We start from the raw sequence: 27,970 nt of genomic DNA, 5'->3' as shown, positions 1-27,970 counted from the left end.
ATGATCTGTTCTTTTTAATATATATATCATTTAATTTTTATTTCATGGAGGACAAAACAATGTGAGGATGTTGAGTTTTTGAAGTATTCTTCTTTATTCATTGTCTTTCTTTGCCAGGTTCTTTCTGGTTTGGTTTTGGCTTCTCTTTTTCATATTAGATGCTTTTTCCAAATGTGTGGTGATCCTTGGTTGTTCACACATATTTGTGACGTGGATACTAAAAAGTAAAGCCTGGGGGCTGGGGTAGTGAGTGGACCTGTCTTCTGCTTGGAAGACCCATCTGGACTTCTCTACCATGGCAGTGTTGGAGGTTGGCTGCCTGTGGGCCTTACCTGGTGGCTGAACTTGGCTCACTTTTATCATTGAGTTGCTGGGTTTTTCACCGTAGACCCCTGAGCTATGTCTGCGCCTTCTGTTCAGCCCCTTCCGAGAGTAAGATGCGCACCCGTCTGCCTGGGAGGGGAGGAGATGCAGCATGCTAGCCATTCCTTTTTAAGACGTCAGCCAGTCCACTTTGGGCAGGCGAGCTGGAATCAGCTTTCTCCTGTGCTTTCTGCTGTCGGTTTGGGCTTCAGCTGGCTCTGGTCTGTTCTGTCACTTACCATGTGCCTGTCTGCTGTCCGCTCTCTTAAGCATTGACTTTTCTGTCTGCTGGCTTACTCTCTCCAGTTCTCTGTGAGAGTTTTACACTCGTCACACACAACTGAGTGGGTTTTGGGGAAGGTGTCAATCCATCCTGCAAGCCCTCATGCATTTCCAGGCTTCTCTCTGCCCAACTCCCTCCTTCACACTCACCCTAGTGGACTAGTTTCCTGAGCTCACATTGCTTTCCTACCTTCGCCCATGCTCTTCCTCCTGCCCTTGCCCCTCTTCTGTCCAGTCAGCTCCCCCAGCCTCGGTGCCTGGGGATGGCCCAGCCCTGACCTCGCCTGAGGACTCTCCATGTCTCCTCCCATCCTCAGGTACCACACAGACGTGAAAGGAATTCTTGGTTTACCCACAGAGCCTTGCCCTGGGGGGACCCAGCATTCATTTTTCATCATAACTCTTTTACACAAAGTCTGATTTTTTGTTTTTTTTCAAATCTGTTGACACTTGTGTGGAATCTTTCATTAGTTAAGGCTGGTTGATTCTTTTTTTTTAGGTTCTGTGGTTATCCCTTCTTTAGAAAGCAGTTTGAATGAGGATACTAATAACTGAATTCTTCCTCTTTCTCGAATCCAAAAATGGTTCCTAAATGTGATCATTGTTGGTTTAATCCTGGTCCACAATATAGAAAATTCAACTCAGTGACAGGTATTAGCTACTAGGATACTCTACCAAGAAAACCCACGTGGTTCCTTTGGGAAAGCTCTTTGCAAGATTGTGTTTGTGTGCTCAGTCACATCTGACTTTGTGACCCCATGGACTGTAGCCCACCAGGCTTCTCTGTCCGTGGGATTTCCCAGGCAAGAATACTGGAGTGGGTTGCCATTTCCTTCTCCAGGGGATCTTCCTGATCCAGGGATCGAACCCACATCTCTTGGGTCTCTTGCATCTGCAGGAGGATTCTTTACCACTGCGCCCCAGAGCTGTGGTGTCAAGATTTTCAGAAGATTCAGTGTTCCCCTTGCCTGGCATGTGTCCCTTTGGTGCTGCCTGAGGCAGTGGGATAGGACTGATGGCATCTTCACAGACCACCTGCCCTCAGATTCTTTACCTCTTTTCTTCTATGTCATAGCTGGCCCCTCTATTTCCAGCTCTTTGATCTCTTCTTTACAGTAATGAGAACTCTTAATCCTGTGCCAACAGACTTTTCAGAGCTAACCTGGAATTCTCCTCTTTCCCCAGTGTGCCCAAGACACCTATTGATTTTTTAATCCTTACACTGGAGTTGGAAGTGCATGGTGCCCCACAGTTACTGTTCACAGACCTTGGTCTCCATGGGGCGGGGGTGCACAGCCTCACTGGGCTGCTCAGTGTGTGGTGCATAATTGTTATGAATAGTTACTCTTCTTGTGTGGAGGAGTGAAGGCAGGAACAACAGTTCACCATCTTGGTGACATCCCTCCCAATAAAAACTCATGATGAACATCCTAGAATTACGTTTTAGGAAGTCTGTAGCTGCAGGAGGGAAACTCTAAGGCTCATTGCCTTCAATGAGAACACAAGTCAGCATTTTTTTAAAATCATGAAGGCAAGTACTTGCTTTTCATAAAATTCGGAAGTACTGATAATTACTTTGTAGAGTTTATCCAGGGATGACAGATACAAACTACGATTAAATTATTCAGCCGAGGTTATCCTGTGATGCTCGTGAACTTAGAAAACAGGACAACAGTCCTTTACAGTAGAAGAGAGAGAAGTAGAGCTATGAAAACAAATTTTCTGCTCCAAAGGATTTACGGACACAATCTTACAAGTGGAACCTATTCTTTCAGTAGACATGTATTATGCTTGACCTCAAATTATAAAAAAGAACCGCTGTTTTTTCCTTTGGAATATTCTGTTAGGAAAAAAAACATTTGTCATATAACTGGAATGTTAACGTGTTTGCTACTGATGTTAATAGCAGGAATACTTCACTTTACCAGATTTTAAAATGTAGGCCTACTGAGTTTTATAATTATACTTTAAATTTCCATGTAAGAGAATCTTTTTCTATTTAAAAGAATATCCTATAGAAATTGCCCTTGTTTAGAAGGTAGTTTGGTGTAAAATGAGAATTCTTCACCTAATACATATTTGACTTTAGATTTCCATGAGTAATGTTTGTTTATATACTAAAACTTTTTCAAAGGAGGTGTTAAATAGTTTAACAGACCTGATATTTTCTTAGACACTTTAAGCCGTGATTTCAAGTAAACTTGAAGGCCTTGTTGTGGAGTTGGTACATCCTAAACAGCCCCAAGAGAAGACTTACCATTTTTTAGGTCTTAGCACATATAGATATGAGAGGGGTGAAATCTTTGCCTCTGGCCTCCATCCTGAAGTTTTGTTGTTTTTAATCTAGGAAGAGAGAAGATTTATTCTCTTTGCTTTTGAATACAAATTGTAGATAGATCCCACTTCCTCTTAGCAGCTGAAAGTAAGTTTTTCGCAAAATGTATACTCCCTTCTGATCCCTGCTGATGTGATCTGTGAGCCACCAGAGTTTTTACAACTTTAAATGCAGACAGTACCCTGATGCGGACAATATGAAAAATCACTAAAAGTACCCTTTGTGCCTCTGTGACATTTATGAAATGAAAGCTGGTTTTTCTGTACATAATTTGTAAGAAATATTGATATGACCTTTATTGCTCATTTGGAGTAGAGTCAGGACTTGAGTGATACAGCAGGATTATTCAAGGGGGTATTTCAGTGCAGGATTAGTTTATTTATTAATAATTTTAAAAACAAAATATTTAAATCATCAGTATACAACATCTTTTCAGAGATACTAATTGATGAAAAAGGAACTATTATGATACTAACATGTGCTTAAAGCTTTAATGCATTAGTCAGTGGAAAAGAATAACTATTCATTTAATTTTTAAATGTAAGGTTATGAAGTACCAGCATACAAGTCAAGTAGATTTGCTAACTCCTTCAAAGTATTCCAAGTAATAAATGATTCTATAGGGTTTTTTAATTGTATAATTTTAAAAACTGATTATAAAAAATTCAGTAACACATCAAAAATAAGAATAAAGAACATATATTTATCACATTTGCTATTTGATTCCTTTGTTCTTTTTTTTTCTGTGCTATATTTAAGGCAGATCCCAGATCACATGTCCTTTCACCCATACTTACTTCAAAATAAATCTCTTCAAAATGTGAATTTCCTTCCATAACCACAGTGCTATTATCTGTCACAACCTCCTCCTTACTTGAAGAAGGTTCTTATCAGATTGAAGTAAATGATTTGTCTGGGGCTTGGATTGACCATGACTTTAAAGGAGGACATCTGTTGTGTCCAGGAGATGGGTGTTTATTCTCAAGTGTCTCTGTGTCTTGCACTGTAAGATCAAAAGTGGTTTATAAAGGAAACTTTAAAAAGCAACATAAATCTTTACATTTTCAGCTAAAAATATGATGTTGCCACCATAGTTTTATAAATGAAAAGTAATTTACTGATATCTGATATAGGAAATGATTGTCTCATAAGTGAGACCCACTCATTAATAAGGGAAAAGCCAGACTTAATAAAACCAAAATAAAAGGAATCACAATTTGGTATTGGCAAGGAATTTGTTATTCACTGTAAGAAAACGTTTTCCTCTGCCGGCTGTGTAAGTGCTGGCTTTGGGGATGAGCCTGCACCTAGTCCCCTCAGTAGTAATCATAGGAACTCTATAGGCCTTAGCTTTACTCTGAAGACTTGGAAGACATTGTGCTAACTCAGTGAGAGAAGCACATGGAAATCTCTCACACAAGCTCTTGTACTTAAATTATTTATTGCTATTACTATTTTTAATCCACAGCCTCACTAGAGTAATTACTCAGTGAACCAGTCTTATTCTGGAGAAGAGACCCTTGATGGAGAGTGAACTATAAGCAGGTTAAAGGCCCTGGGAGTAGAGATCCTGCCTACTTGTGGAAACATAGCTTTGATATTAGATTTAATCTGACCAGTGGAAAAAGTGATTCTCCTTCCTCCTTTCCCATTCGATTTTCCCATGACTTTTTAGTGGTCCATGTTACTAAAAAAGTACTGTAAAAGGGAAACTCATCTTTATTTTAAGCCTTGAACTGAACATATATAGAAATGATTCTTGCCAAAAACATGCAAGGAGGATGTAAGTAATAATTAAGGAAAATAATGGAAACATACTCAGGAAAGGAAATCAGGAGATGGCCTCCACCGTTTATGGCTATCTTTATACTACTGTTAATACTGTTTAAAGTTTTTTGGATTTTGCTTGTGTGTGTGTGTGTTCTGGATATCCTATTGAGTGCTTCATAGGAGAAAATAATATTTTTTTTAGAAAAAGTAGGCCAGATTTTTGTGTACTATTCTGTGCTGTTTTGGTTGAATGATACTGGCAACTAAGATGTTTAAAAATTAAGTTGCTCTTTGTTATCTATGGACTCAGATCATTGAAGAATCACTGTATAAGACACTCGGTATAGGTGAATTTAAAATATACTAAATAAAAACGTTCTTGAAATTTTTCAAGTTAAGAATGAAAAATGGGAGGCAGTTATTTGTGTATGCTGGCTGTTATTAAATACACCATCTAAAGAATGTGTTCAATAAGAGTGATGTTAGCAGAATGGCAGAATAGCAAGCTCTGGAACCTCCTTTCTTCAACACATACCAAATCAATAATATACTGACCAATTCCCTTTGTGAGAAATCCAGAAGCTAGTTGAGAGGCTTCTGTACCCCTAATGTGTTATGAAACTGGCCACATCAGAGCTGGTAGAAAAACTTGATTTGCCATAATCACTACCCCTGGCAAAGTGCCATATAATTGGGAGAAAAACCCCAGCTTCAAGCTCTCCCTGGGAAGAGGAGGAAAGAACTGGATCATATGTCCATTGTTCTGATTTTTTTCTGGGTGTGGCCTAAGCCACTGGCTTCTGTCTTACCTGTCTCAAAGGGCTGATGGAACACCAGGGGCCACTGAGGAAAAAGATGACAGTTTGAACTGGCATACTCAACACAGCCCCTTCTCCTGGCCCAGTACAGAGTGAGCTGGTGAGGAAACCCCAGATTTCAGCTACTACGTTAAAAGCAGGGGGTAGGGAAGAGTTAGACCATGTATCCAGTGTTCAGATTTCCTTAGGGCTGCCCAGGGGACTGGCTTTTGAATTAGAGCACTGACAGGACCCAGCATACTCCATACATCTTGGGGTCACTAAGAACAAAGATGGTGGTTTGGACTAGTATGATGGTTGGAGCGACTTCCAGAATCACTGAACAGGCTGAGTAGTGAGGGTCTTCTTTTTTACAAGCCTAGTCCATGAAAATTGGGAGAGATGGTAATTTTGTCTGATGCACTGACACCTACATAGAGAGTCAAGAAAAATTAAGAAACAGGGAAATAAGTCCCAAACAAAGGTACAAGATAAATTTCCAGAACCTGACCCCAGTGAAATGGGGTATAAAATTTACCTGACAAAGAATTCAAAATAGCAGTCGTAAGGATACTCAGTGAGTTAAAGAGAAAATGCGTGAACCAGGTGAGACTTGCAAATGTTTTTAAGTGTTTTTTCAATTAGAAATTAAGTAGCCGATGTGTGCAATAACTGAAATGAAGAAATACACTGGGGTGTTTCAGCAGCAGATTAGATGAAGAAGTGGAAATAATCAGCAAACTTGAAGATGGATCATTGGAAATTATTTAGTCAGAGGAGAAAAAAGAAGTGAAAGCATGAAGAAAACTTGAGGGACTTGTGGGATACCATTACAAGGACCAATATATGTATTATGGGAGTCTCAGAAGAAAAGAGGCATTGGGGGGGGGGGGTGCAGACTGTTTACCCAAAGAAATAATTGCTGAAAACTCCCCCAAAAGGGGAATAGACATACAGATTCAGTGATCCTCATGGATTCCAAATAAGATGAACTCAGAGAAGTACTGACACATATCATAATCAGGTCATCAAAAGTCCAAAAACAAAGCAAATTTTAAAATCGGCAAGAAAAAAGCAACTTATCTCATATAAGGAGAACTCCATAAAACTATTAGTGAACTTTTCAGTAGGAACCTTGCAGTCCAGAAGGGAATGTGACTACATATTCAAAATGCTAGATGAAAAAACTGTCAGTCAAGAACACCATACCTTGCAAAACTGTACTTCAAAAGTGATAGATAAAGGCTTTCTCAGACACAGAGAAGCTAAAGTAGTTCATCACCACTAGACCTGCCTTACAACAAATGCTAAAGGGGAATTCTTTAAGTTGAAATGAAAGGATGGCAAACAACAATATGAAAGTATAGAACTTGCTAATAAATATATACAGAAATGCAGACTTTTGTTACTGTAATGGTTGATGGATATATCACTTTTAGTTATAATAAAACTTGAAAGACAACTATTAAAAATGATTGTGTCAATGAATACACAGTGTAAAAATATACAAATTGTGACATCAGTAACATAAAAATGCAGTGGAGTGAAATGATTAGAAGTGGAGTTTTTTATGCAACTATAGTTAAGTTGTTAACGAGTTTAAAGTAGACTGACACTAGCTATAATTTCTTTCATGTAAGCTCCATGTGACCAGAGAAAATACTTCTAGATGATATGCAAAAGAAAAAGAAATCCAAGCATATGAATATAAAAAAATTCAATGAAACACAAAGGAAGATAGCAAGAGAGGAAGAGAGGGTCAAACGAACTAAGAAACTGACAGAAAACAGTTAACAAGATAGCAATAATAAGTCCTTCCCTATTAATAATGACTTTAAATATAAATGAATTAAACTCCCTAATAAAAAGACACAAAGCAGCTAGTCTGCTGAAAAAAACAAAAACAAGATCCAGATATATGCTTCCTATAGGAGACTCACTTCAGATTGAAGATCATATATAGGCTGAAAGTGAAGAAATGGAAAAAGATATTCCATGCAAATGATGACCAAAAGAGAACAAGGATGACTGTAATTACATCACACAGAATAGATGTTATAAGAGATAAGGAAAAACATAAAGGCAAAAGGGTCAACTTACCAGTAAGAAATAACAATTGTAAGTATATATGCATACAACAACAGAGCACCTGAATATACAGAACATTCAATTATTATATAAAGCAAACATTGACACAACTGAAAGGAGAAATATTAGAAATAAGGTGAAAAAGTAATTGTGATTTTCGACCATGAATTTAAAATCATCGTAACTAAGCTGAAACACATGTATATTAATCAAAATGGGAACCATTACAATCAACACCTTTTTACCAATAAGTTTTTTTATTACTGTAGCATAAAAATCTGTGCTTCAGCAACCTAGATGCCATCAGCAGACAAATGGATAAGGCAGTTGTAGTACATATACACAGTGAAATATTACACAGCTATAAAAAAAAACACATTTGATTCAGTTCTAATAAGGTGGGTGAAACTGGGGCCTATTATACAGAGTGAAGTAAGTCAGAAAGAGAAACACCAATACAGTATATTAATGCATATATATGGAATTTAGAAAGATGATAATGTCAACCCTACATGCAAGACAGCAAAAGAGACACAGATGTAAAGAACAGACTTTTGGACTCTGTGGGAGAAGGCGAGGGTGGGATGATTTGAGAGAATAGCATTGAAACATGTATATTACCGTATGTGAAATAGATGACCAGTGCAGGTTCGATGCATGAAGCAGGGCACTCAAAGCCAGTGCTTTGGGACAACCCTGGGGGAGGGAGGTGGGAGGGGGCTCAGGATGGGGGGACACAGGTGCACCCACGGCTGATTCATGTCTGTGTATGGCAAAAACCACCACAATATTGTAAAGTAATTAGCCTCCAATTAAAATAAATTACTTAATTAAAAAAAAAATTAGGATTCAGCAAACTCTTGGAAAGCACTTTCTGCCTCCTGCTGGTTGTGGAAGTATTTTTCCTGAAAAGGTTGTCAAGATGCTTGAAGAAGTGGTAGTAGGTTGGCGAGAGATCAGGTGAATAGGGTGAGTGAGGCAAAACTTCATAGCCCCATTCATTCAACTTTTGAAGCATTAGTTGTGTGACATGTGATTGGGTGTTGTCATGGAAAATTGGACTCATTCTGTTGACCAATGCCAGCTGCAGGCCTTGCAGTTTTTGGTGCAGCTCATCCATTTGCTGAGCATACTTCTCAGATGTAATGGTTTCACCGGGATTCAGAAAGCTGCAGTGGATCAGGCCAGTAGCAGACCACCAAACAATGATCATGACCTTTTTTTGGTACAGGTTGGCTTTAGAAAGTGCTTTCGAGCTTCTCAGCTAGCCCCTAAGCTGGTCATCACCGGTTGTCATGTAAAATGACACTTTTCACAGCATGTCACAATCCAGTCGAGAAATGGTTCATTGTTGTTGTGTAGAGTAAGAGAAGACAACACTTCAATGCAGCAATGTTTTCTAAAATTTTGGGTCAGCTCATGAGGCACCCACTTATCGAGTTTATGGACTGGAGCTTGCCAGGCTCCTCTATCCACGGGATTCTCCAGGCAAGAACACTGAAGTCGGTTGCCATGCCCTTCTCCAGGATATCTTCCCTATCCAGGGACAGAACTCGAATCTCTTTTGGCTCCTGCATTAGCAAGTGGGTTCTTTACAACTAACACCACTTGGGAACCCCTTCACCTTTCCAGTTTGCTTCAGACACCTTAGTGGTCGACATTGAGTTCTTCAGCAACTTCTTGTGTAGTTGTAAGAGGATCAGCTTCAATGATTCTCTCAGTTGGTTGTTGTCAACTTCCAGTGACCAGTCACTGCTCTCCTCATCTTTAAGGTTCTTGTCTCCTTTGCATGGCTTCTGGAACCACCACTGCATTGTACATTCATTAGCAGTTCCTGGGCCAGATGCATTGCTGATATTGTGAGTTGTCTCTGCTGCTTTACTACCCATTTTGAACTTGAATAAGAAAATTGCTCAAATTTGCTTTTCGTCTAACAACATTTCCCTGGTCTAAATAAATATAAAATAAACAGTGATAAGTCATTAGCAAAAAAAAAAAAAAAAGTGAAAAATGCACATTAAAATGATGTATAACAAAACCACATTTAAGAATGTGTTTTAATATCAAACAGCAAATTTCAACAATGCAAAACCACAATTACTTTTGCAGCAACCTAAATAGACAGCAATACATTAATGTGGGCGACTTCACTACCACTCTCAATACTGGATAAAACATCCAGAGGGAAAATCCATAGAGAAACAGCGCCCTTTGACAACACTGTAAACCAAGCAGACCTAACAGACATGTTTGCTTTTTTTATTTCAAACACTGCATCAAGTTTATTTTAATAATAATTATATACGTAGTATAATATGTCACATACTGCTTGCATCAGTTCTTTGGTGCTCAGTTTTCTTTATGGTCCAGCTCTCATATCCATACATGAGTACTGGAAAAACCATAGCTTTGACTAGACAAACCTTTGTCAGCAACGTAATGTCTCTGCTTTTTAATATACTGTTGCTGGATCATATGGTAGTTCTATTTTTAACATTTTAAGAAACCTCCATCACTGTTCTCCATAGTGGCTATACCAATTTACATTCCAAACAACAGTATAGGAAGGTACCCTTTTCTCCACACCCTCTCCAGCATTTATTCTTTGTAGATTTTTTAATTATTTACTTACTTATTTATTTATGGCTGCGCTGAGTCTTCATTGCTGTGCAAGGTTCTTCTCTAGTTGTGGTGAGCAAGCTACTCTCTAGCTGCGATGCATGGGCTTCTCATTGTGGCGGCTTCTCTTGTTGCAGAGCACAGGCTCTAGGATGTGCGGTCTTCAGGAGTTATGGCATGTGGACGCCATGGTTGCAGCTCCCAGGCTCTAGAGCACAGGTTCAGTGATTGGGGCACACAGGCTTAACTGCTCCGTAGCATATGGGGTCTTCCCTGACCAGGGATTGAGCCCATGTCTCCTGCATTGGCGGGCGGATTCTTCATCACTAAGCCACCAGGGAGGCCCTGTTTATCCAGTTTTTGATGATGGCCTTTCTGACTGGGTGTGAGGTGATAGCTCATTGTAGTTTTGATTTGCATTTCTTTAAAAGCGATGTTGAATGTCTTTTCATGTGCCTCTTGGCCTTCTGTATGTCTTCCTTGAAGAAACATCTGTTTAGATCCTCTGCCCATTTTTTGATTGGGTTGTTTGGTTTCTTGAATATTGGGCTGCATGCGCTATTTGTAAATTTTGGAGATTAATCCCTTGTCAGTTGCATCATTTTCTCCCCTTCTGTAGGTTGGCTTTTCATTTTGTTTGTAGTTTCCTTTGCTATGCACAAGCTTTTTAATTAGGTCCCATTTGTTTATTTTTGTTTTATTTCCATTACCCTAAGGAGATGAATTGAAAAATTTACTGCTGTCATTTATGTCAGTGAGTGTTCTGCCTATGTTTTCCTCCAAAAGCTTTGTAGTATTGGGCCACCATCACCCTGATACCAAAGCCAGACAAAGATACTGTAAGGAAAGAAAATTACAGACCAGTATCCCTGATGAACATAGATGCAAAAATCCACAACAAAATACTAGCAAACTGAGTGAAATAGCTCATTAAAAGAATCTCACACAACAGTCAAGTGGGATTTATCCCTGGGATGCCAAGATGTTCACCATATAAAAATCAATCACTGTGATACACCTGTTAACAAAATACAGGATAAGAACCATATGGTCATCTCAGTAGATGCAGAAAAAGCATTTGACAAGATTGAGCATCCCACCTCCCTCCTCTTCCCCTCTCCCATTCTCCCTTTAAGATGCCCAGTCATGTCTGCACAAGTGGAAGTTGAGGTCAGCTCTTTGTCTTGCAGTAATGATTCCTGAGTAAAATCTGATCTTACCTCCTTGACTGGTGTCAGCTTCACTGACCTTTGACGGCAGCCACAGGCGCTGTTGAATCTGCCCCATCACTGCATACCCTGACCTCTGCTGTTGAGCCACAAGGTTTTCAGTCTCTTCAGACCAGGAAATCATTTCCTCTTAGCCCTTTTGTTAAGTAAGTTTATTAGTAGCCACAGGAAAAAATGACTATTTCCACATGATGAGAAATGTATTTAGATATTTATTGAAAGATTTGGAGCCTTTTGAAACAGGAAAGGATTTGAAAACTCATCTAATACAACCTTTTTTAGATGAAGACGAGAACAGTACTCAGGAAGGCAAATGATCAATTCAAAGTGACATAAGTAGTTAGGAATCAAACTAGAACCAGACCCCTAGCAAGCCAACTCCTAATTCTGAGTTCTTTGCAAAGGAAAGCATGTTTCACCAGTAGACTTAAGACGATCTTCAGCAAACAGGCCCTGCACATTTCATCCAGCTCCAGAGATCTAATAATGGAGCTGTATTCCTGAACCTTTTCTCTCTACTTCATTCCATGTGTACTTAAGTATATTTCAATAGCATACTCACATGGTGTATAATCCTAAATGTTCAAAAGGATATATGATGAAAAGTTCCCTTTCTCCCCACTACCCTCAGCCACTCACTTCTGTCCCCAGAGGTGATCGGTGTTTCCAGTTACTTGTGTGTCCTTCCAGAGGTATCTTAGTTAAATGTGTTGTTAAATTAGTCCTGTAGTCAGACTGTTCCCCTCCACTCCCCAGAAATAATGTGTAGGTGTCTTAAAAGGATGAATAAACTTTAAAATGGAACCTGAAAGATTTGGGGAAGAATGTTATAGCAGTGAAAATTATTTAATGTTAAATTCAGTACCTGAGGTGGATAGACTATCTCCTTCTCTGAAAATCTTTAAACATATAGTGGGTTCTCTTCTTTATGGGTTAGTTTATAAGCAGTTAACCTGCAGTGAGGAGATGAAATGACTTCAAAATTACATGTTTAGCCCAAAGATACAAATTTTTATTATAGCTGTTTTGGGCTAGATTTCTCTCCCATGTTTATCAGAATAAGGCTTAAAATGGCTGTTTTAGAAATGGTTATTAGAATCAATTGTGAAGTTATATTTTATCCTTTTTTTTTTAACCAGGAAATACTCTGTTAATCAATTCAGCAATTCTGTCCTTTACAACTGTCTGATGTCAGTGACTGAAAAAATACTAAAAAATATTAGTCACAAAATGCTCAAATCTGGCCTTGAAGCACATTTGAAAGCTAGTGTTTTGAAGCTGACAGGGAGGTCTTTCAGAACAGAAGTGTTACTTTGGTGTTTCTCAGGACAGAAGATTCCTGCCAAGGTGCAAAGGGACATTACTCCGCCTCCCTCCCCTCCTCCCTCCACAGCTGTGCATGTAGGCACTTGACACCAGCTACAGGCATCTCTCAGAGGTTTTGTGGGTTTGGTTCCAGACCACTGCACTACAGTGAATCAGATACATTTTTTGGTTTCCCAGTGCATACAAAAGTTATGTTTATACTATACTATAGTCTATTAAAAGTATGCAATAGCATTATGGCTAAAAGAAAAAAATGTATATACTTTAATTTTAAAATACTTTATTGCTAAAAAAAAATGCCATCATCTGAGCAAGTGGTAATCTTTCTGTTGGGGGAGCGCCTTGTCACAGTGTTAATGGTTGCTGACTGCTCAGGGTGGTGGTTGCTAAATGTTTGGGTGGCTGAGGCCACTTCTTAAAGTGAGACAGCAGTAAAGCTTGCCACATCAATTGGCTCTTCCTTTCATGAACCATTTCTCTGTAGCATGCAGTGCTGTATTTGATAGCTTTCTATACAGAGGAGAACTTCTTTCAAAATCAGTCAGTGCCCACAAACCCTGCTCCATCAGCTAGGTTTATGTCACAGCCCAGATCCTTTGTTGTCATGTAAATAATCAAGTTTACCATCTCACATGGGCCTGGTTTCCCAAAAGAATTACGGTAGGAAAATCAAAGGTTTCTGGTCACAGATCACCATGACAAATAATAATGAAAAAGTTTGAAATACTCTGAGAATTATCAAAATATTACACAGATACCCAAAGTAACCAAATCATACTGGAAAAACAGCACAAACAGACTAGCTTGATGCAGGGTTGCTACAAACCTTCTTTTTGGTAAAAAAAAAAAAATAATAATACAATATATGCAAAGTATAATAAAATAAGGTATGCCTATAGTCGGAATTTGTAATAACTTTGTCATCCTCTCCCCCAGCTTTAAATCACAAAAGCAAATAAATGGGAAAAATCAACTCCTTTTGTGACTCGTTCGTATGCTACTCGTTGAACTCTACTGCATTTACAGAAGCATGTATTTTTATAGTTGAAATTTCCTAATGTGGTCTTTATTCAAGAATTTAGGTGAGGACCAGTCTCCAGAGATAAAGGTACTGATGATATATCATCACTGGTTCCAAAACATAAATCTTTTGAATGCTTTTCTGTCTTCTTCCTGTGGCTTAGTTCTTTTTAAATTGCTGGTGATAATTGTGTTACATTTTAAAATGAGTACATCTAAAAATAGTTTAGAATGGAGAGATTGTATGTGGATACCACAGGTTTTTAAAAACATTGCCATGGTATTAAACACTGCCCTGAAGCAGCGTCCCCTGTCCTGAGGGACAGCCACTGAACCCCAAGGGCTGGCAGGTCTCTACCACCTTTGGTTCTTAGGGTACATATTACAGAGGGAGCATTATCTCCACCACTCTGTGAAGCCTGCAGTCCAACAGAAATAGTAGGGGAAATATGAGACAGAAATCTAAATTATCCATAACTAAAAGTGTTTTGGAGGCCAGTTTTATGGGAAAATTTGAGCATTGATCTAGTTAAAAGAAGAAAAGAAAGAAGCTGTTCATGTGTAGGAATACTTGGGCAAAGGCAAAAGCTCTGGGCAGAAATTCATTTACTGAGAGTCACTGAGCATCCACTGGTGACTGGCAGCAGGTGAGAACCTATGGCTGCAGACCTGCCCTCAGGAAGCTCATGGTACCACGGAAACAGAGTACTGTACGCACCATGGCTGGAGTGAGAATAATTCTGTGTGGTGGGTCTCAAAAGCCTTGACACGCGATGTCTGAGCACCTGTTACACACCAGGCCCCGCCACTGGACCCCGGAGATAAAGCGCAGACCACAGTCTCTGCCGGCAGAGGGGACAGGCGAGGTCGTGCACCTCATCCGGGACAGGCTGGCTCTGATGGGCCTGGCCTTTAACACATCCGGGGTCGGCGGCTGGCAGGCAGTTGGAGTGTGTGAGTCTGGAGCTTAGGGGAATGGCCTGGACAGGGAGCACGCCAGGCCAAAGACATTACTGTGACCTCCTAGAGAGGGGAAAGGGTCTGGGCCAAGCCTAAAGAAGGAGACCGAGCCTGGGCAAGAGGAGCCGTACCAGTCTGTCCAGAGCCCCAGAATTAGGGAGGAGAGGCTGCAGGGACTGATGCTTTTGCCCATATGTGTATTCAGTATTGTTTAGACTTTGCTGTCTTGTTCCTTTGAAGTCCTTGGCTCGGAGAAGCTTTATCTCGTTAAAAGTGATTAAGCATGAAAAGAACTTGTAATGGAAGAGATTTTCAGAAATCTGGTTTTACGTCATATCCGTGCTCTTCAGTTATCTGTTGCTCCGAAACAGGGTAACTTCCTCCATCGCTGCTTGACAGCTCGAGCGTTAGCGATGCCTTTTTCCTTCTCCCTGATCTTAATAGTGCATTAACTTAAAGGGAGCTGCAGTCAGAGCTGATTAATGCTGGGCAATTTGGAGGCTGGTTTTCTTGTCCTCTTTTGTTTTAGTGTGATGTTGAACACTGAAAACTCGTTAAGCCACCAGTCCCTCATTCAGGAATTAGATGGTGTTTATTCTTCTCCAAAATGGAAAAATGTGTTACCCAAACGATGCTTCATTTCCTCCCTCCCTTCACAGGCGCTGCTGTATGTCATCCGAGGACAGGCCCTGGGGAGAGCGTAGTGAGAGCAGACACGGTCCATGTCCTCAAAAACTTATGTCTAACATGGGAGTCAGACAGATCAAATAATCACACAGTAAGATACAAGAATAGTGATGATCATCGTGCCAGTGGAGACTGTGGGAACTACAGTGGAAGGACCCAGGGAGCTTTTTGGGTTTGATCCATTTTAATTCTGGGTACATGAGAAGAATAACTGTTTGCTGTTGCCTGCTCATGAGCTATGTTTATGAGAAACAAAGTCATAAGTGGTGAAATAACCCCTTCACATACTCCGAGGTATGATGCTGCCCTTCAGACATGCTTGAACAGGTGAGGGAGGATGTGGGAACTGGAGAATAAAAGCCTGTATCCTAGGATGTCGCTTTAGAGGACTTCCATACATCTTCTTCCTCTGAAATATGGAAATTGTAGTTGAAGTTACAAGAGGTCACATTTCACCTTCATCTGCACTGCGGACTGCTCAGGAGATACCTGCTGTCTCCGCCTCCCCATGCCCATGTCTCATGAGGTCCTTGTGGACATGCTAGTAGATACTCATTTTCAATGTTGGCAGCCAAGAATTCAACTTTTCCTAAAATGACTTTTACTGTGTTCCTAGTACAGCTTATCTTTTTCCTGTAAGCATCATTCAATAATGATTCATCATGAGCCCTGAGGGAAAACTGTTCCAGCTTTCCTTTTTTTTTTTTTTCTTACATTCCAGTCATTAAAATGTAGCTCATGTTTAAAGGAGTATTTGATGGACAGTTGGTTTATCTGCACAGCTCTGTAAATTCTGTCAGCTTATTACTGTTTACTTAATCTGTCTTAATCATCTGGATTTATGTCCTAAGATTGCCTTCTGATTGTCACTGACTTTAACTTATTCATGTAACTGTAAATACTTATTTAATGTCCACTGTACCCAAAGCTCTTGTTAGGTCCCAGGGGCTACAACTACAGACAGTCTTTGACCTCCAGAAGCTCAGTGTCAGAATCTTAAAAGCAGAAAGAGGCATGGACCTAAAAGTCTTAAATAGCTTTCCCTTTGTGTAAACCCTGGTCCTTCTAGGTAGATGGCCCTGGCTTGACCACGTAATGACTTTGTCAGCTTACTTGAGCTCTGTTAAGTTGTTTCTGCATCTATAAAATGGAAATAACTTGGGTGGTTCTCACAATGAGTTGCTGACGGTTAGAGAATTCTCATTAGACACAAAAGATACAAAGATTTCAGTGCCAGAACACACAGGCACTGCAGGGCCCAGCACACGTAATAGGAGAGAACACAGGTGTCCTTAGGGAGCTCTGCCTCCTGGGCTCCAAGGGGCCTTCAGGGCCACCTGTTAGAACGACGCCCGCCAGGGGCTTCCCACAGCTGTGAGCAGCTCCTCTGCCGCTCTGATGGAGGGCGCCCACCATCCCCTCCCACCCCCGCATCCAGCCTTCCTCTGCCTGCTTATGCTGTAGCCCTGGCCATGTGCCTACTTGCACCCCAGCACACACCTGAGTGTGTGCTCGGGGCAGGTGACTGAGGGGACCCCCAGGAGCAGCCCTCAGTACATGAGGCGTCTCAGCTTCATGCCAGCAGTGCTGGGGCTTAGCTGCCAGAATTATTCAGTCGATGAGGTAAACTTTGTTAGAATTGTGCTTAGTACAAAGTAAGCACTTAATATATTAATACCATTAATTTACTATAACACTATTACTTAAATACATCAACCCCATTACTGTTCTCAGTGAAATGGAACACAAGATAAACCTGCTTACATACACTTGCATACGATGATCCTCTGCTGCTGCTTTTTTCTTTTAAAGAAAAATAAGAGAATATTACCTTCTTCTTGACCCCTGCTCCTCCAGCTGAAAAAAAAAAAAAGCAACCCACAAAATATGACACAGTGATTTGGACATTATTCAAAAGTGTCCACATAACATATTTATTACAGCACTAGTCCCCTTTCGCTAATAGAGGCCTAAAATTCTTCTTAGTAAGAGCCAGCTAAGTTTCCGCCACTTCATGTTTTGTATATCCCTGTTGCTTAACTGGTCTCTTCTTCCAGGTCTAAGGTGTTCTCTCCTGTGAGCACGTTGAGGTGGGGTGGGGCCGCAGCCGCTGTCCTCGCTGCCCACCCATCAGGGGCTCCGCTCCTCTGCTGCAGGTACTGTTTGGCACCGCCGATGGGCAGGTGATCGTCATGGACTGCCACGGCCGGATGCTGGCCCACATCCTCCTGCACGAGTCAGACGGCATCCTCAGCATGTCCTGGAACTACCCCGCCTTCCTGGTGGAGGACAGCAGCGAGAGTGACACCGACTCGGACGACTACTCCCCGCCCCAAGGTGGCCGCGTGGGGAGGGCAGGAAGGAGAAGGACCCCTCCACATGAGGGGACGGGGCGGCCCGCCACAGCGCGGCCTGGCCGTACTGGGTGGGGTTCTCAGCAGAATGCTGGACAGAGCCGACCCAGTCTCTGACCTGAACGGACCATCACCTCGCTGCCATCCCTTTTCGCAGAATCGCTGGTCTGGTGACTTGGCCCTCCACTGGTTTTCCTAGACACAGAACGAAACTGATGGCCGTTTCCGTGTCCCTGGGGTGTTGTGGGGACCGGGTACCTAGTGAGAACAGAGCTGCAGGAGAAAACTGCTGTGCGGTTCCTGCGCCCTAACCCATAGTGTTCCAGATCCATAACGCTCCTGAAGCCAGGGACCCTGGCTGTGAGGAAAGGCTTAGTTCTGCCCGAGACAAAGGCCAGCACAGTGGGCTGGATGCCATGTCCCTGCCTGTTTATTTCAGGCAGGTCTTCCCTTGCTCTTCCCTTCCCTTCCCTCAGTTCAGAAGAACCCACTGCCCTCACCCCCCGCCCCTCCGCCTCCAAGCCTCTCAGTGATGTTAGAGTAGATGACATCTGAGTTTGTGAACATTTGGCCCAGTCATGATAGATGGTTTCAGTCCCTTGGTGGGGGTGATTTCAGGTTCTGCCTCCGCCCACCACCCTAAGCGTGCCTGAGGCCCCAGAGCAGAAGCCTTGGGGGTGGGTGCTGGCCTGGCCGTCCCCACTGTCTGCCCTCAGCGTGGCCCCCCAGGGCTCTGACTCTCTCCCAGGGTCCCATCCCTGCTCCAGCCCCTCTTTTTAAAGGAGACCGTGTGATGAGTAGTGGAATGGAAGGACTGCCGATGTCAATGATCAGGCTGGGTGTCTTTCAACACTGGGCTCAGCATACTTTTTAAACAGAACTTACTGGGTTGAATGCACACTTGCTTTTCCCCTCTTACTAGGGGAGAAATAGGGTCCAGAGACCAAGGTGATGGAGCACGTCCAGATGAAGTCTAAGAGCAGCATTAGTTCCCAGCTACATTCTAACTGGTTCCCCTCCTCAGAAGCAGTGGGGCAATTTGAAGGAGACTGCAGCTTGCCTTTCAGAGAGAGCAGGGTGCTCCTGGTGACCTTGGGAATTTGAGCACAGAGGTCAGTACCTGCAGCATCATAAAGTAAAGCAGAGGACAGTTATTACAAGACCCTCTATAGGTGGGCTGAGCAGGGCGAGCGAGCAGGTGTCAGGCTGACCCACTGCAGGGGTTGGACGCAGAGGAGCACCCCTCAGGTCTCCTTCCTTAACATGCACGCACGTGCACACACACGTCTCCTCACACTCAGGCACACTGGGCATCAGCCACAGCCAGCCTGCGCCTCCTGCAGATGTGGGGTCTCTTCCTGTAAAAACAAAGAGCTCACGGTGGCTGCTTGATGCTTGTAACATTCAGTGAAAGTGTGTCCAGTGTTGAAAGGTAGCTTTCATTGGACCAGGATTAAGAAAATGTTTTCATCCTTGCCCCCATCCTCCTCTGGCACGTGACATTAAAGTAATTCACGTTTGCACATCCCCAGAGACACGCAGGTTGGTAAACTCTCAGCAGGGTACCCGGAGCCCAGGGAGCCCTGCCCGGTGCCCGCACGGCTGCTGTCACTACCGCCTCTCGTCCCGGGCCCCCTCCGTGCTCCGTGTGGTTAGAGCCTTCCTGGGTGACCCCCCAGCCCAGGGTCTGGCCTGCACTGTTAGCAGTTTCCAGGCCTCCGCAGGGCTGCACGTGCAGGCCTGGGTTTGGGTCACTTGCTCATTGCCTCATTTTCACCCGGCACTTCTGTTCCCACAGATGGTCCGGCAGCATACCCCATCCCAGTGCAGAACATCAAGCCCCTGCTCACCGTCAGCTTCACCTCCGGAGACATCAGCCTGATGAACAGCTACGACGACTTGTCTCCCACCATCATCCAGTCGGGGCTGAAAGGTATGGAGCGGCCCGCCTTGTGAGCTGGGCGTCCCTCCCAGGCCTGCTGACCCCTAGCCCCTGCAGTCCCCTCTGCCGGGCTCAATGGAGTCTGTCCGTGAAGGTCTTTCCTCTCGCTCTTCTGCTTATCCGACCAGTCAATTCCTGTCTAGCCTCATCTTGAGGAAGCACACCCGACAGTCACTTTGTCCTCACCTGCCCTTCTTAGGCGGAGCAGTCCTCTCGGATGGGGAGCGCTCGCCTGCAGACAACACACAGGAGCCGCTGGGGTTGTGAGGGTTCTTGAGAAGCTGGTGGTTGTGATAAACGTCTCAAATCGAGGTGTCTGTGTGAAGGTCAGCGGTGAGTGGCTGATGGCCTCCTGAAGGGCGGTAGGAAGTGGTGTATCAGGAAGAAATTGGGGTCTGTCAGCATTCTGAGTGTTGTGAAATGTGCATTTCAGGAAGTCTGGTGAGTTCTCTGGAAAAGCGGTCTGTGTCTTCAGTGTTGGTCAGTGCAGTGCAGAAGCTCCAGGATGGTCTCTGGTCCCCATGTTCAAGGGACCTGCTGTGATCTGAATGGAGGTGGGGCAGACCGGAACCTTCGCTTTCTTTTCCCTTTCCTCTTTCCCTCCCTGTCTCTGGACACATGTGCATGCGCACACATCTAATGGCTGATAGATGAGTCATTAATGTGGCCGTCTAAGGAAGGGACAGGGCTGGGCATCCCTGATAACTGCATGCCTGTCCTGTGGCTCAGGCCTGGTTTATGCTCAGTATCAAGGGGCCCATGCTTGTCTCTGCATCCTTTTATGTTCCTGGTTATATAATCTTCAGAACAAGAAATGGCATTATTCTTATGAAACTTATTCTTTTCAAAAAGAATGACATACCTTTGGGAACTGCAGCTGTCTCAGTGTAATGTTATAACTGCACCAAAGAAATCCCTGCGCATTTGCTCATAAATGTTTGGACTAAGATCCTTACTCAGATATCGCCGTCTAGCAAACAGCTGCCTCAAGCCCGCAGGCTTCCCTGTGTTAGCTGCTGAGCATCCTTTGAATGGCTTGTGTGTCTGGGCCCGTCCTGCGGGGGCTGCCACCCACTTACCCATTGGGAATAACCCGGATGAACTTAACCCAATACTTAACCTTATTCATACCTGTCTATAAGAAAAAGGAAAATCCTCTATTTACTGATGCTTTTACTGTCTCCAGTTGTAGAGATTTTGGTGTGTGTATCCATAACTCAGCCCTCTGCTGGGTCTGTCTCTAGATTCTGTCTGCAGCTGACTTGACAAGCAAGCCCTCAGTCCCCAGGTTCTGGAGAGCTGTCTTCTCCCAGGACTGCTTTTCAGTCTTCCAGGGAAACTGGGGAACTTTGGTGACCTCAGAATGTGCTTGGTGTTGATGTCAGAATAGGTGCCGCATGTGAATAAGAGAGAACTGCCATGATCATGGGTGGAGCTCAGGAACTGCTGAAATCTAGACCCAGATCTGAAACCAGTCCTTGTCATGGGGGTGCACCTTTCAGCTCCAACCTCTCTGCAGAATCAGCCGCGGACTTCCAGATTTCAGGGATCTCTGGATAAGCCAGATCCAGTTTTAGTATCTTGAGGGGGGAAAAGCTATGCTATAAATCTTACTGTACCAGCAGCTTGTTTCACCAGCAAGAATAAGTGAATTGCTCACATTGGAATTAGACACACACAACGTCTAACAGCTGTTTCTTCTAGGTCCTGAATGGCTCATAGGTGAACATCACATCTCTGTGACAGTCTGTCTGACGACACTGCCATCCAGCAGAGGGATCGTCGTCTTTTCTGAGACCCCACATCACATCACCCAGATGCTGGGTGAAACTCAAGGCCTTGATATGCAGACCTGTCCTTTATCCGAACTTCATCTGTCTAGTAGTGCACAGAACATCGAATGAATTAAATTTAGGCTTTGCTCTTGATTTGCATTTCACTTGGAGCTTTTGTAAACTCTCTGAGTCCGCTCTGGGAGTAGGGGTCACAGCAGAGGGAAGGACACTCAGGATGGACAGTTGTGGGTTCTCTGATCTCACATGCACTCTCGTAGTTGTGCCCTTCTCATCGTGGAAGTGCTGCTACTGCAGTAGGTGTATCATGTGTGGTTTTCTCCTGGTTTAGGTGCATTTCAGGGGAAACTGCAGTCCCCATCCATGTAATGAACACTCCCCATCCATGTAATGAACACCTGTGTTCAGTCTCTGTTGCCTTCATGAGAGAAACGTTGACGCCGTTGTATGTGCTCAGTGGATCCATTTCTGAAACTACTTAAATGAGAGTTCAGGACGGAGACAACCCCACCCTCCTCCGCCGCCCCCTGCCAACTCATGTTGACTGTCTCCCTCTTTGTCGTTTCAGAGGTGGTGGCCCAGTGGTGCACGCAGGGAGACCTCCTGGCAGTTGCTGGTATGGAACGCCCAAGCCAGCTCAGTGACCTCCCCAATGGCCCTCTTCTGAAGAGTGCCATGGTCAAGTTCTACAACGTTCGTGGGGAGCACATCTTTACACTGGAAACGCTTGTGCAAGTAAGGACGTGTGTCGGACACACGCTGTGACACCAGTGTGTTAATTTGCCCCCAACTTCCATTAGGTACTCGTGAACTGCTTCTACTTGTTGTAATTATCTTTGGCAGACTTTAATCTTTTGTTGACCTAAATTAAATCATGGGGTATAAACCAGAAGAAGTAAGGGAGAAAGAAGTTTTTGCCTTTTAACCAAAATGTATCCATTTCCATTCCCGAATTGTGGACAGTGAGTAAGCAGAGTGAGCTAGTGTTTATCATCATTCTAAGGTAAAAATCAGCAACTTGCAGAGAAGTAAATGGTGCATCTTCATTTATTTACTCTGATTTTATTTGTTATGCCAGTAGTATACTTTTACATTTAAGTAGTATACTTTTACATTAATTTAAATTTTACATTTAAATTATTGTTAAACAATAAGTAGAAAAGCTTAAAGGTCTTTAAGAACATGTGGACCCCTTTCTGTTTGTTCTTATTTCCCAGAAATCTGTAGACTGCCTCATTTCTGGTCTGGATCAATTATAGTGGAGACAGAATTCCACTCTCATGGAGGTATAGTGGAGACAGGTCTGAGAGTGAATTGACGGTTGATGGGGGTGATAGTAAACTAGGGACTTACATTATAGTCTGACCCAGCTCATCAGAGAGACAGGTGTGCCAGATTTCAGGAAATTTGTAGTTGTGTGTGTGCTCAGTCATGTCCAACTCTTTGCGACCCCATGGACTGTAACCCACCAGGCTCCTCTGTCCATGGGATTCTCCAGGCAAGAATTACTAGGTTGGGTGTCATTTCCTCTTCGAGGGTCTCTTCGCTACCCTGGGATGAAACCTGTGTGTCCTGTGTCTCCTGCATTGGCAGGCGAAGTCTTTACCACTGAGCCACCTGGGAATCCAGATGCCGGCACTAGTTATCTAAACACATATATTTTTAGTTGTAGTAAAACACACATTTACTGTCTCAACCATTTCTAAGTGTATTGCATTACTGTGTAACCAATCTCCAGAACATTTTCATCGTGTAAAACTGAAACTATGCCTTCTTGTTCCTATGAATTTGACTATTCTACATACCTCATGTAAGTGGAACCATGCAGTGTCTGTCTTTTTGTGTCTGGCTTATTTCATCCACATTGTAGCCTGTGTCAGAATTTTGTTCCTTTTTAAGGCTGAAGAATATGCTGTTGTATGTGTACAACTACATCTTGTTCATCCATTCATCCATCAGTGGATGTCTGGTTTCCTTCCAGCTTTTGGCTATCATGAATAATGCTGCTGTGAACAGGGATATACAAATATCTCTTTGAGATGCTGCTTTCAGTTCTATTGGATAAATGCCCAGAAGTCGAATTGCTAGGTTATATGGTAATTCTGTTTCTAACTTTTTGAGGAGCTTCCATACTGTTTCCACAGTGGGTGCTCCAGGTTACACTCCCACCAGAAGTGCACAGAGACCCCCCACGTCCTCACCAGCTTTTGTTTTCTGGCTTTTTGATGGTAGCCATCCAGATGGTCGTGAGGTGGATCTCACTGTGCTTTTCATTTGTGTATCCCCGATGATTAGTTACATTGAGCATCTTTTCATGTACTTCCTTAGAAAAATGTCTGTTCAAGGCCGTTGCCCATTTCCTAACTAGATTGCTCATTTTTTGTTGTTGTTGAGTTGGAAGATTTTTTTTTTAAGATGTTTTTTGGTATTAATTTTATTTATTTATTTATATAGGCTGCATTGCATGGCATGTGGGATCTTAGTTCCCCAACCAGGGGTCGGACCTGAGCCCCTTGCAGTGGATGTGCAGATTCTTAACCATTGGACTGCTGGGAAGGTCCAAAGTTACAGGATTTAAATGTATCTTTCAACAGTGTAAAATCATCTGTGAGCAGATAAGCATATTTGTTCATCTGTTCAAGCATCCAGCAAACATATTTTGCGGGGCTCCTATGCAGCTGGGCTCTGAGCTCAGAGCTCTGAGAGCTGGGGTATAGAAGGTGATAACGGGAGCCAGTCAAGGTAACGAGCTGGAATCACGCCCCAGCCAGAGAAGGGCAGCGTGGTTTTAAAGTGAAATTGAACATTGCCCAGGCCACCTCTGCAACCCCTAGAGGCAGAAGTGGTACAAGCTGCCTGATGCTAGGAATTGGAGAGATTCATGTAGCAGAAAGATGAAGAATCGAAGGAACTTAGGGAACTGGGAAGAAGGTTATAGAAATGGGCAGCCACGGAGTTGGAGTGGGAAGAAGCTCTGTGACCTGAGAGTGGCAAGAAAAAAGTCATAATCAGGCATTTTCAGGAAGAAGTGATAAACACAGGGTGGGAAGCTGCACTTGGATAGGAAATTCAAACTCCTGCTTTAGAAGTAAAGTGGTTCCAAGTGGTGAGGCAAACCCAGGAAGCACCGAAGTGGAGGAGAGTTGAGGCCATTAGCAGGAGGCCAGTGTGTGTGGAAAAGTAAATGGAGATATTGGAGTCCCTGTGTGTTTGAGATTGAAGAAGAGGTTACCTTGCTTACACAGTAACTGTGACCCTACTGCCAGTCTATTTCCTGGAACTTAGTATAGGTGCTCAGTAAATACGTGTTCAGTGGATTGACAGATGGACAGTTATGGTTTTTTAGTTCTTTCTGTTGAATATTTGAACCAATAGGCTGTGTGCCCTCAGTCAGATCTCATGCTAGCTTTCTGTCTCTAGGCTAACTGAAAGACAAGTAGGAGAGCTTGGGAACTTTCAGCCCTTTCTGACTTAAGATCTTTTATGTTTATTAGAGTGTTTGTGAATTGAAGTGCTGAAACACACTCCAAGTGCACTGGGCATCGTCCATGGTTCTGTGCAACTCAGGGCACCCTTCCCACTGGCATTGCATCCCCCCCTACAGAGACTGTCCTTCACGGCCATTTCAGCTTGGGGAAATCCATCCTCTCTGTTGTCAACACAGTCACGTCCTTTGGTAAATCTGCCCAAAGACTGTAGCCCCTCTTCTGTGTGAACCTTCAGGGTGCTTAATACCTCTGGCACATATTACACTTTTTTTGTTTACTTGTTTTACTTTCTTAAAGTTAAAGTCCACAGTTTCTCTATTTTTCTGATCTTCACTGTGCTTAGAATGCAATAGAAGCTCAACAACCTTAGCCATTTGCAAGATTGCTCATCAGCTATCACATGAAACTAGCATAGATCCTGAGTTTAAGCCATTTGAGGCTCAGGGATAAGAGACAGACTGGCTATCTTATCTGTCTTTGGAGAAAGATATTCACATAACGTCCCTGCATTTTAATAAATTGTTGACTCTTTTTTCATTTGAGGGTCTGTTTCAGCCATTGAAAAATTGCCTCAATAATATACAGTTAAATAATGATGCTATTAAAAACCAAGTACAGTATCGATTGTGTGTGGTAGCAGCTTAACTGTCGTCTGTAATGATTCTAGAATCACGTGTCTGTACTGTGCTCTTCAAGTTGTCCAAAGGCAGGAACGTTTTTATGGCAGGAAGGAAGTTAGGCAGCTTATTGGGCTGTTTATAAAAAGAACGAAATGCAGTTTAGATCGGATAATTTATTTCCAAGTTAATGAGATTGTAGGTTATTGCGCACAAAGCCAGTGCCCGTCACAGACTGGTGGCAACCTCGCTTTAAAACCGATTCTCCTGAGTTACTCACAACAGCAAAGCCTGAGGCTGATGCTCTTAGAAGGAAATACACTCTAATTCATTTTCCTTTCCTTCCTGCCTGTCATACTTTAAAAGTCTATAGTCCATCTCACCAGCTGCTATCTGTGACCATCTTATGTAATTAGGGGTTCCCAAGTGGCGCTAGTGGTGAAAAACCCACCCGCCAATGCAGGAGACCCCACAGACGAGAGTTCGATCCATGGGTCAGGAAAAGCCCCTGGAGGAGGGCATGGCAACGCACTCCAGCATCCTTGCCTTGGAAATCCCATAGACAGAGGAGCCTGGTGGACTACCGTCCATCGAGCCGCAAAGAGTCAGACACGATGGAACTGGATTAGTATGCACATATGTAATTGTGTATCTGATCATCTGACCACAGTTTGAGTGTTAGCATCACTGACTGGAGTTCAAAGGTTTCAGTAATTCAGATCAGTGTGTTTTTGTTTGGTTGGATTGTTGGATTTGGGGGATTTGTGTGTTTTAGCTTTATGAACTTTTTCTCTATTAAAGGCAGATTGGTGGAATTGCCTTACATTCTGTAAGGTTCAGGTATTGACGTAAGATATTTGGGTAAAAACTTAAAAGGGGAGAAAGATAGTGTGGAGTGAAATATAGTGAAAAATGAGTGATTATGGTCACTGACTTTCTGTGCTCTTGAAGGAGACTCCTTTAGAAAAAACTGTACTTGCCTCCTTTTGTTGAGAATTAACTCTGCCTATTCTCACAAAGCTGTCTTAGGTATGCTTTTCCCATTGTTTGCTGTAAATAGATGAAAAAGTTCTTTCTGGGATTGTCTGCTTACAAAATTCAAGAATGGTTCATGTTCTTTTAAAATGGAGCTTTGGGTAAATGAGTCCTGAGCCAGCTTTTATTACTGTGGCTTAGTTTTTGGTCAAATCATTGTAACTCAGTATTCAGAACTGTCCATGGCACCAACCAACACAGTTTTACGGTGACTAGTCACCACCTTGGTCTATTTACAAGTGAACTGTTCTTGAAGGCTTTCCTTCTGTGTACATGCCTGTACAAATGTTGAATACCCCCTTCTCTCCGGGGCTCTGAAACATTTGAAGTGTATTTTCTCTGAAAAAGATACATACCTTCTTAGGGGGAGCTCAGGCTTCCTTGGTGGCTCAGTGGTAAAAGAAAAAAAAGTCTGCCTGCCAATGCAGGAGATATGGGTTCAATCCCTGAGTTGGGAAGACACCCTGGAGAAGGAAATGGCAATCTACTCCAGTATTCTTGCCTGAGAAATCTCACTGATAGAGGAACCTGGCAGGCTGTAGTCCACGGCGTTGCAGAGAGTCAGACACGACTGAGCGACTAAAGCACAACAGAACGGAGGGCCAGTGATTGGGTGACAGGAGGCCCCTCTGACGTTCCCCGGGTCTGACTCCCCAGCAGGGCCTCACCACCCAGAACTCAGGTGACTAGGTGACCACCTTCTCTCTCTCAGGCCAGTGTAGCTGGTTTGACCCTTCTGTGTTCTGTTGACTCTAATCGCTCTTGAACAGCTCATCTTTAACAAGGGAGGGACATCCTGCTTTTTTTTCTTAATTCCCCTTAAGTTTTTAGGGGCTTCCCTGATAGCTTAGTTGGTAAAGAATCCGCCTGCAATGCAGGAGACCCCGGTTCAATTCCTGGGTTGGGAAGGTCCACTGGAGAAGGGATAGGCTACCTACTCCAGTATTCTTGGGCTTCCCTTGTGGCTCAGCTGGTAAAGAATCTGCCTGCAGTGCAGGAGACCTGGGTTCGATCCCTAGGTTGGGAAGATCCCCTGGAGAAGGGAAAGGCTACCCACTCCAGCATTCTGGCCTGGAGAATTCCATGGACTGTATATAGTCCATGGGGGTTGCAAAGATTCAGACACGACTGAGCGACTTTCACTTCACTGAGTTTTTAGAGGACCTCATGCACTGCACACAGATAGTGGAGTAGTGGGAAGCTTTGGGCTCCAATCATAGGCATCGTCCTTGTGTCCACGTCCACGGCTCCCTCGTGTCAGACCT

At 43.1% G+C, this 27,970-nt stretch overlaps 1 protein-coding gene across 6 annotated transcripts in view; it reads left to right on the top strand.

Moving 5' to 3' along the window:
* TULP4 (TUB like protein 4) overlaps window positions 1-27,970 on the top strand; it is a 189,537-nt gene that overhangs the window by 139,492 nt on the left and 22,075 nt on the right. For all 6 annotated transcript variants that reach the window (XM_070461439.1, XM_070461438.1, XM_070461443.1 and 3 more), the window contains exons 5-7: window positions 17,633-17,813; window positions 19,629-19,763; window positions 22,134-22,300. In XM_070461439.1, coding sequence (XP_070317540.1) covers window positions 17,633-17,813; window positions 19,629-19,763; window positions 22,134-22,300 — 483 coding nt within the window. The remainder of the gene's footprint in view (window positions 1-17,632; window positions 17,814-19,628; window positions 19,764-22,133; window positions 22,301-27,970) is intronic.

Source organism: Odocoileus virginianus, chromosome 34 (genome assembly GCF_023699985.2).
Source record: "Odocoileus virginianus isolate 20LAN1187 ecotype Illinois chromosome 34, Ovbor_1.2, whole genome shotgun sequence".
Classification (NCBI taxonomy): Eukaryota; Metazoa; Chordata; class Mammalia; order Artiodactyla; family Cervidae; genus Odocoileus; species Odocoileus virginianus.
This window is presented reverse-complemented; position numbering and strand designations above follow the sequence as displayed.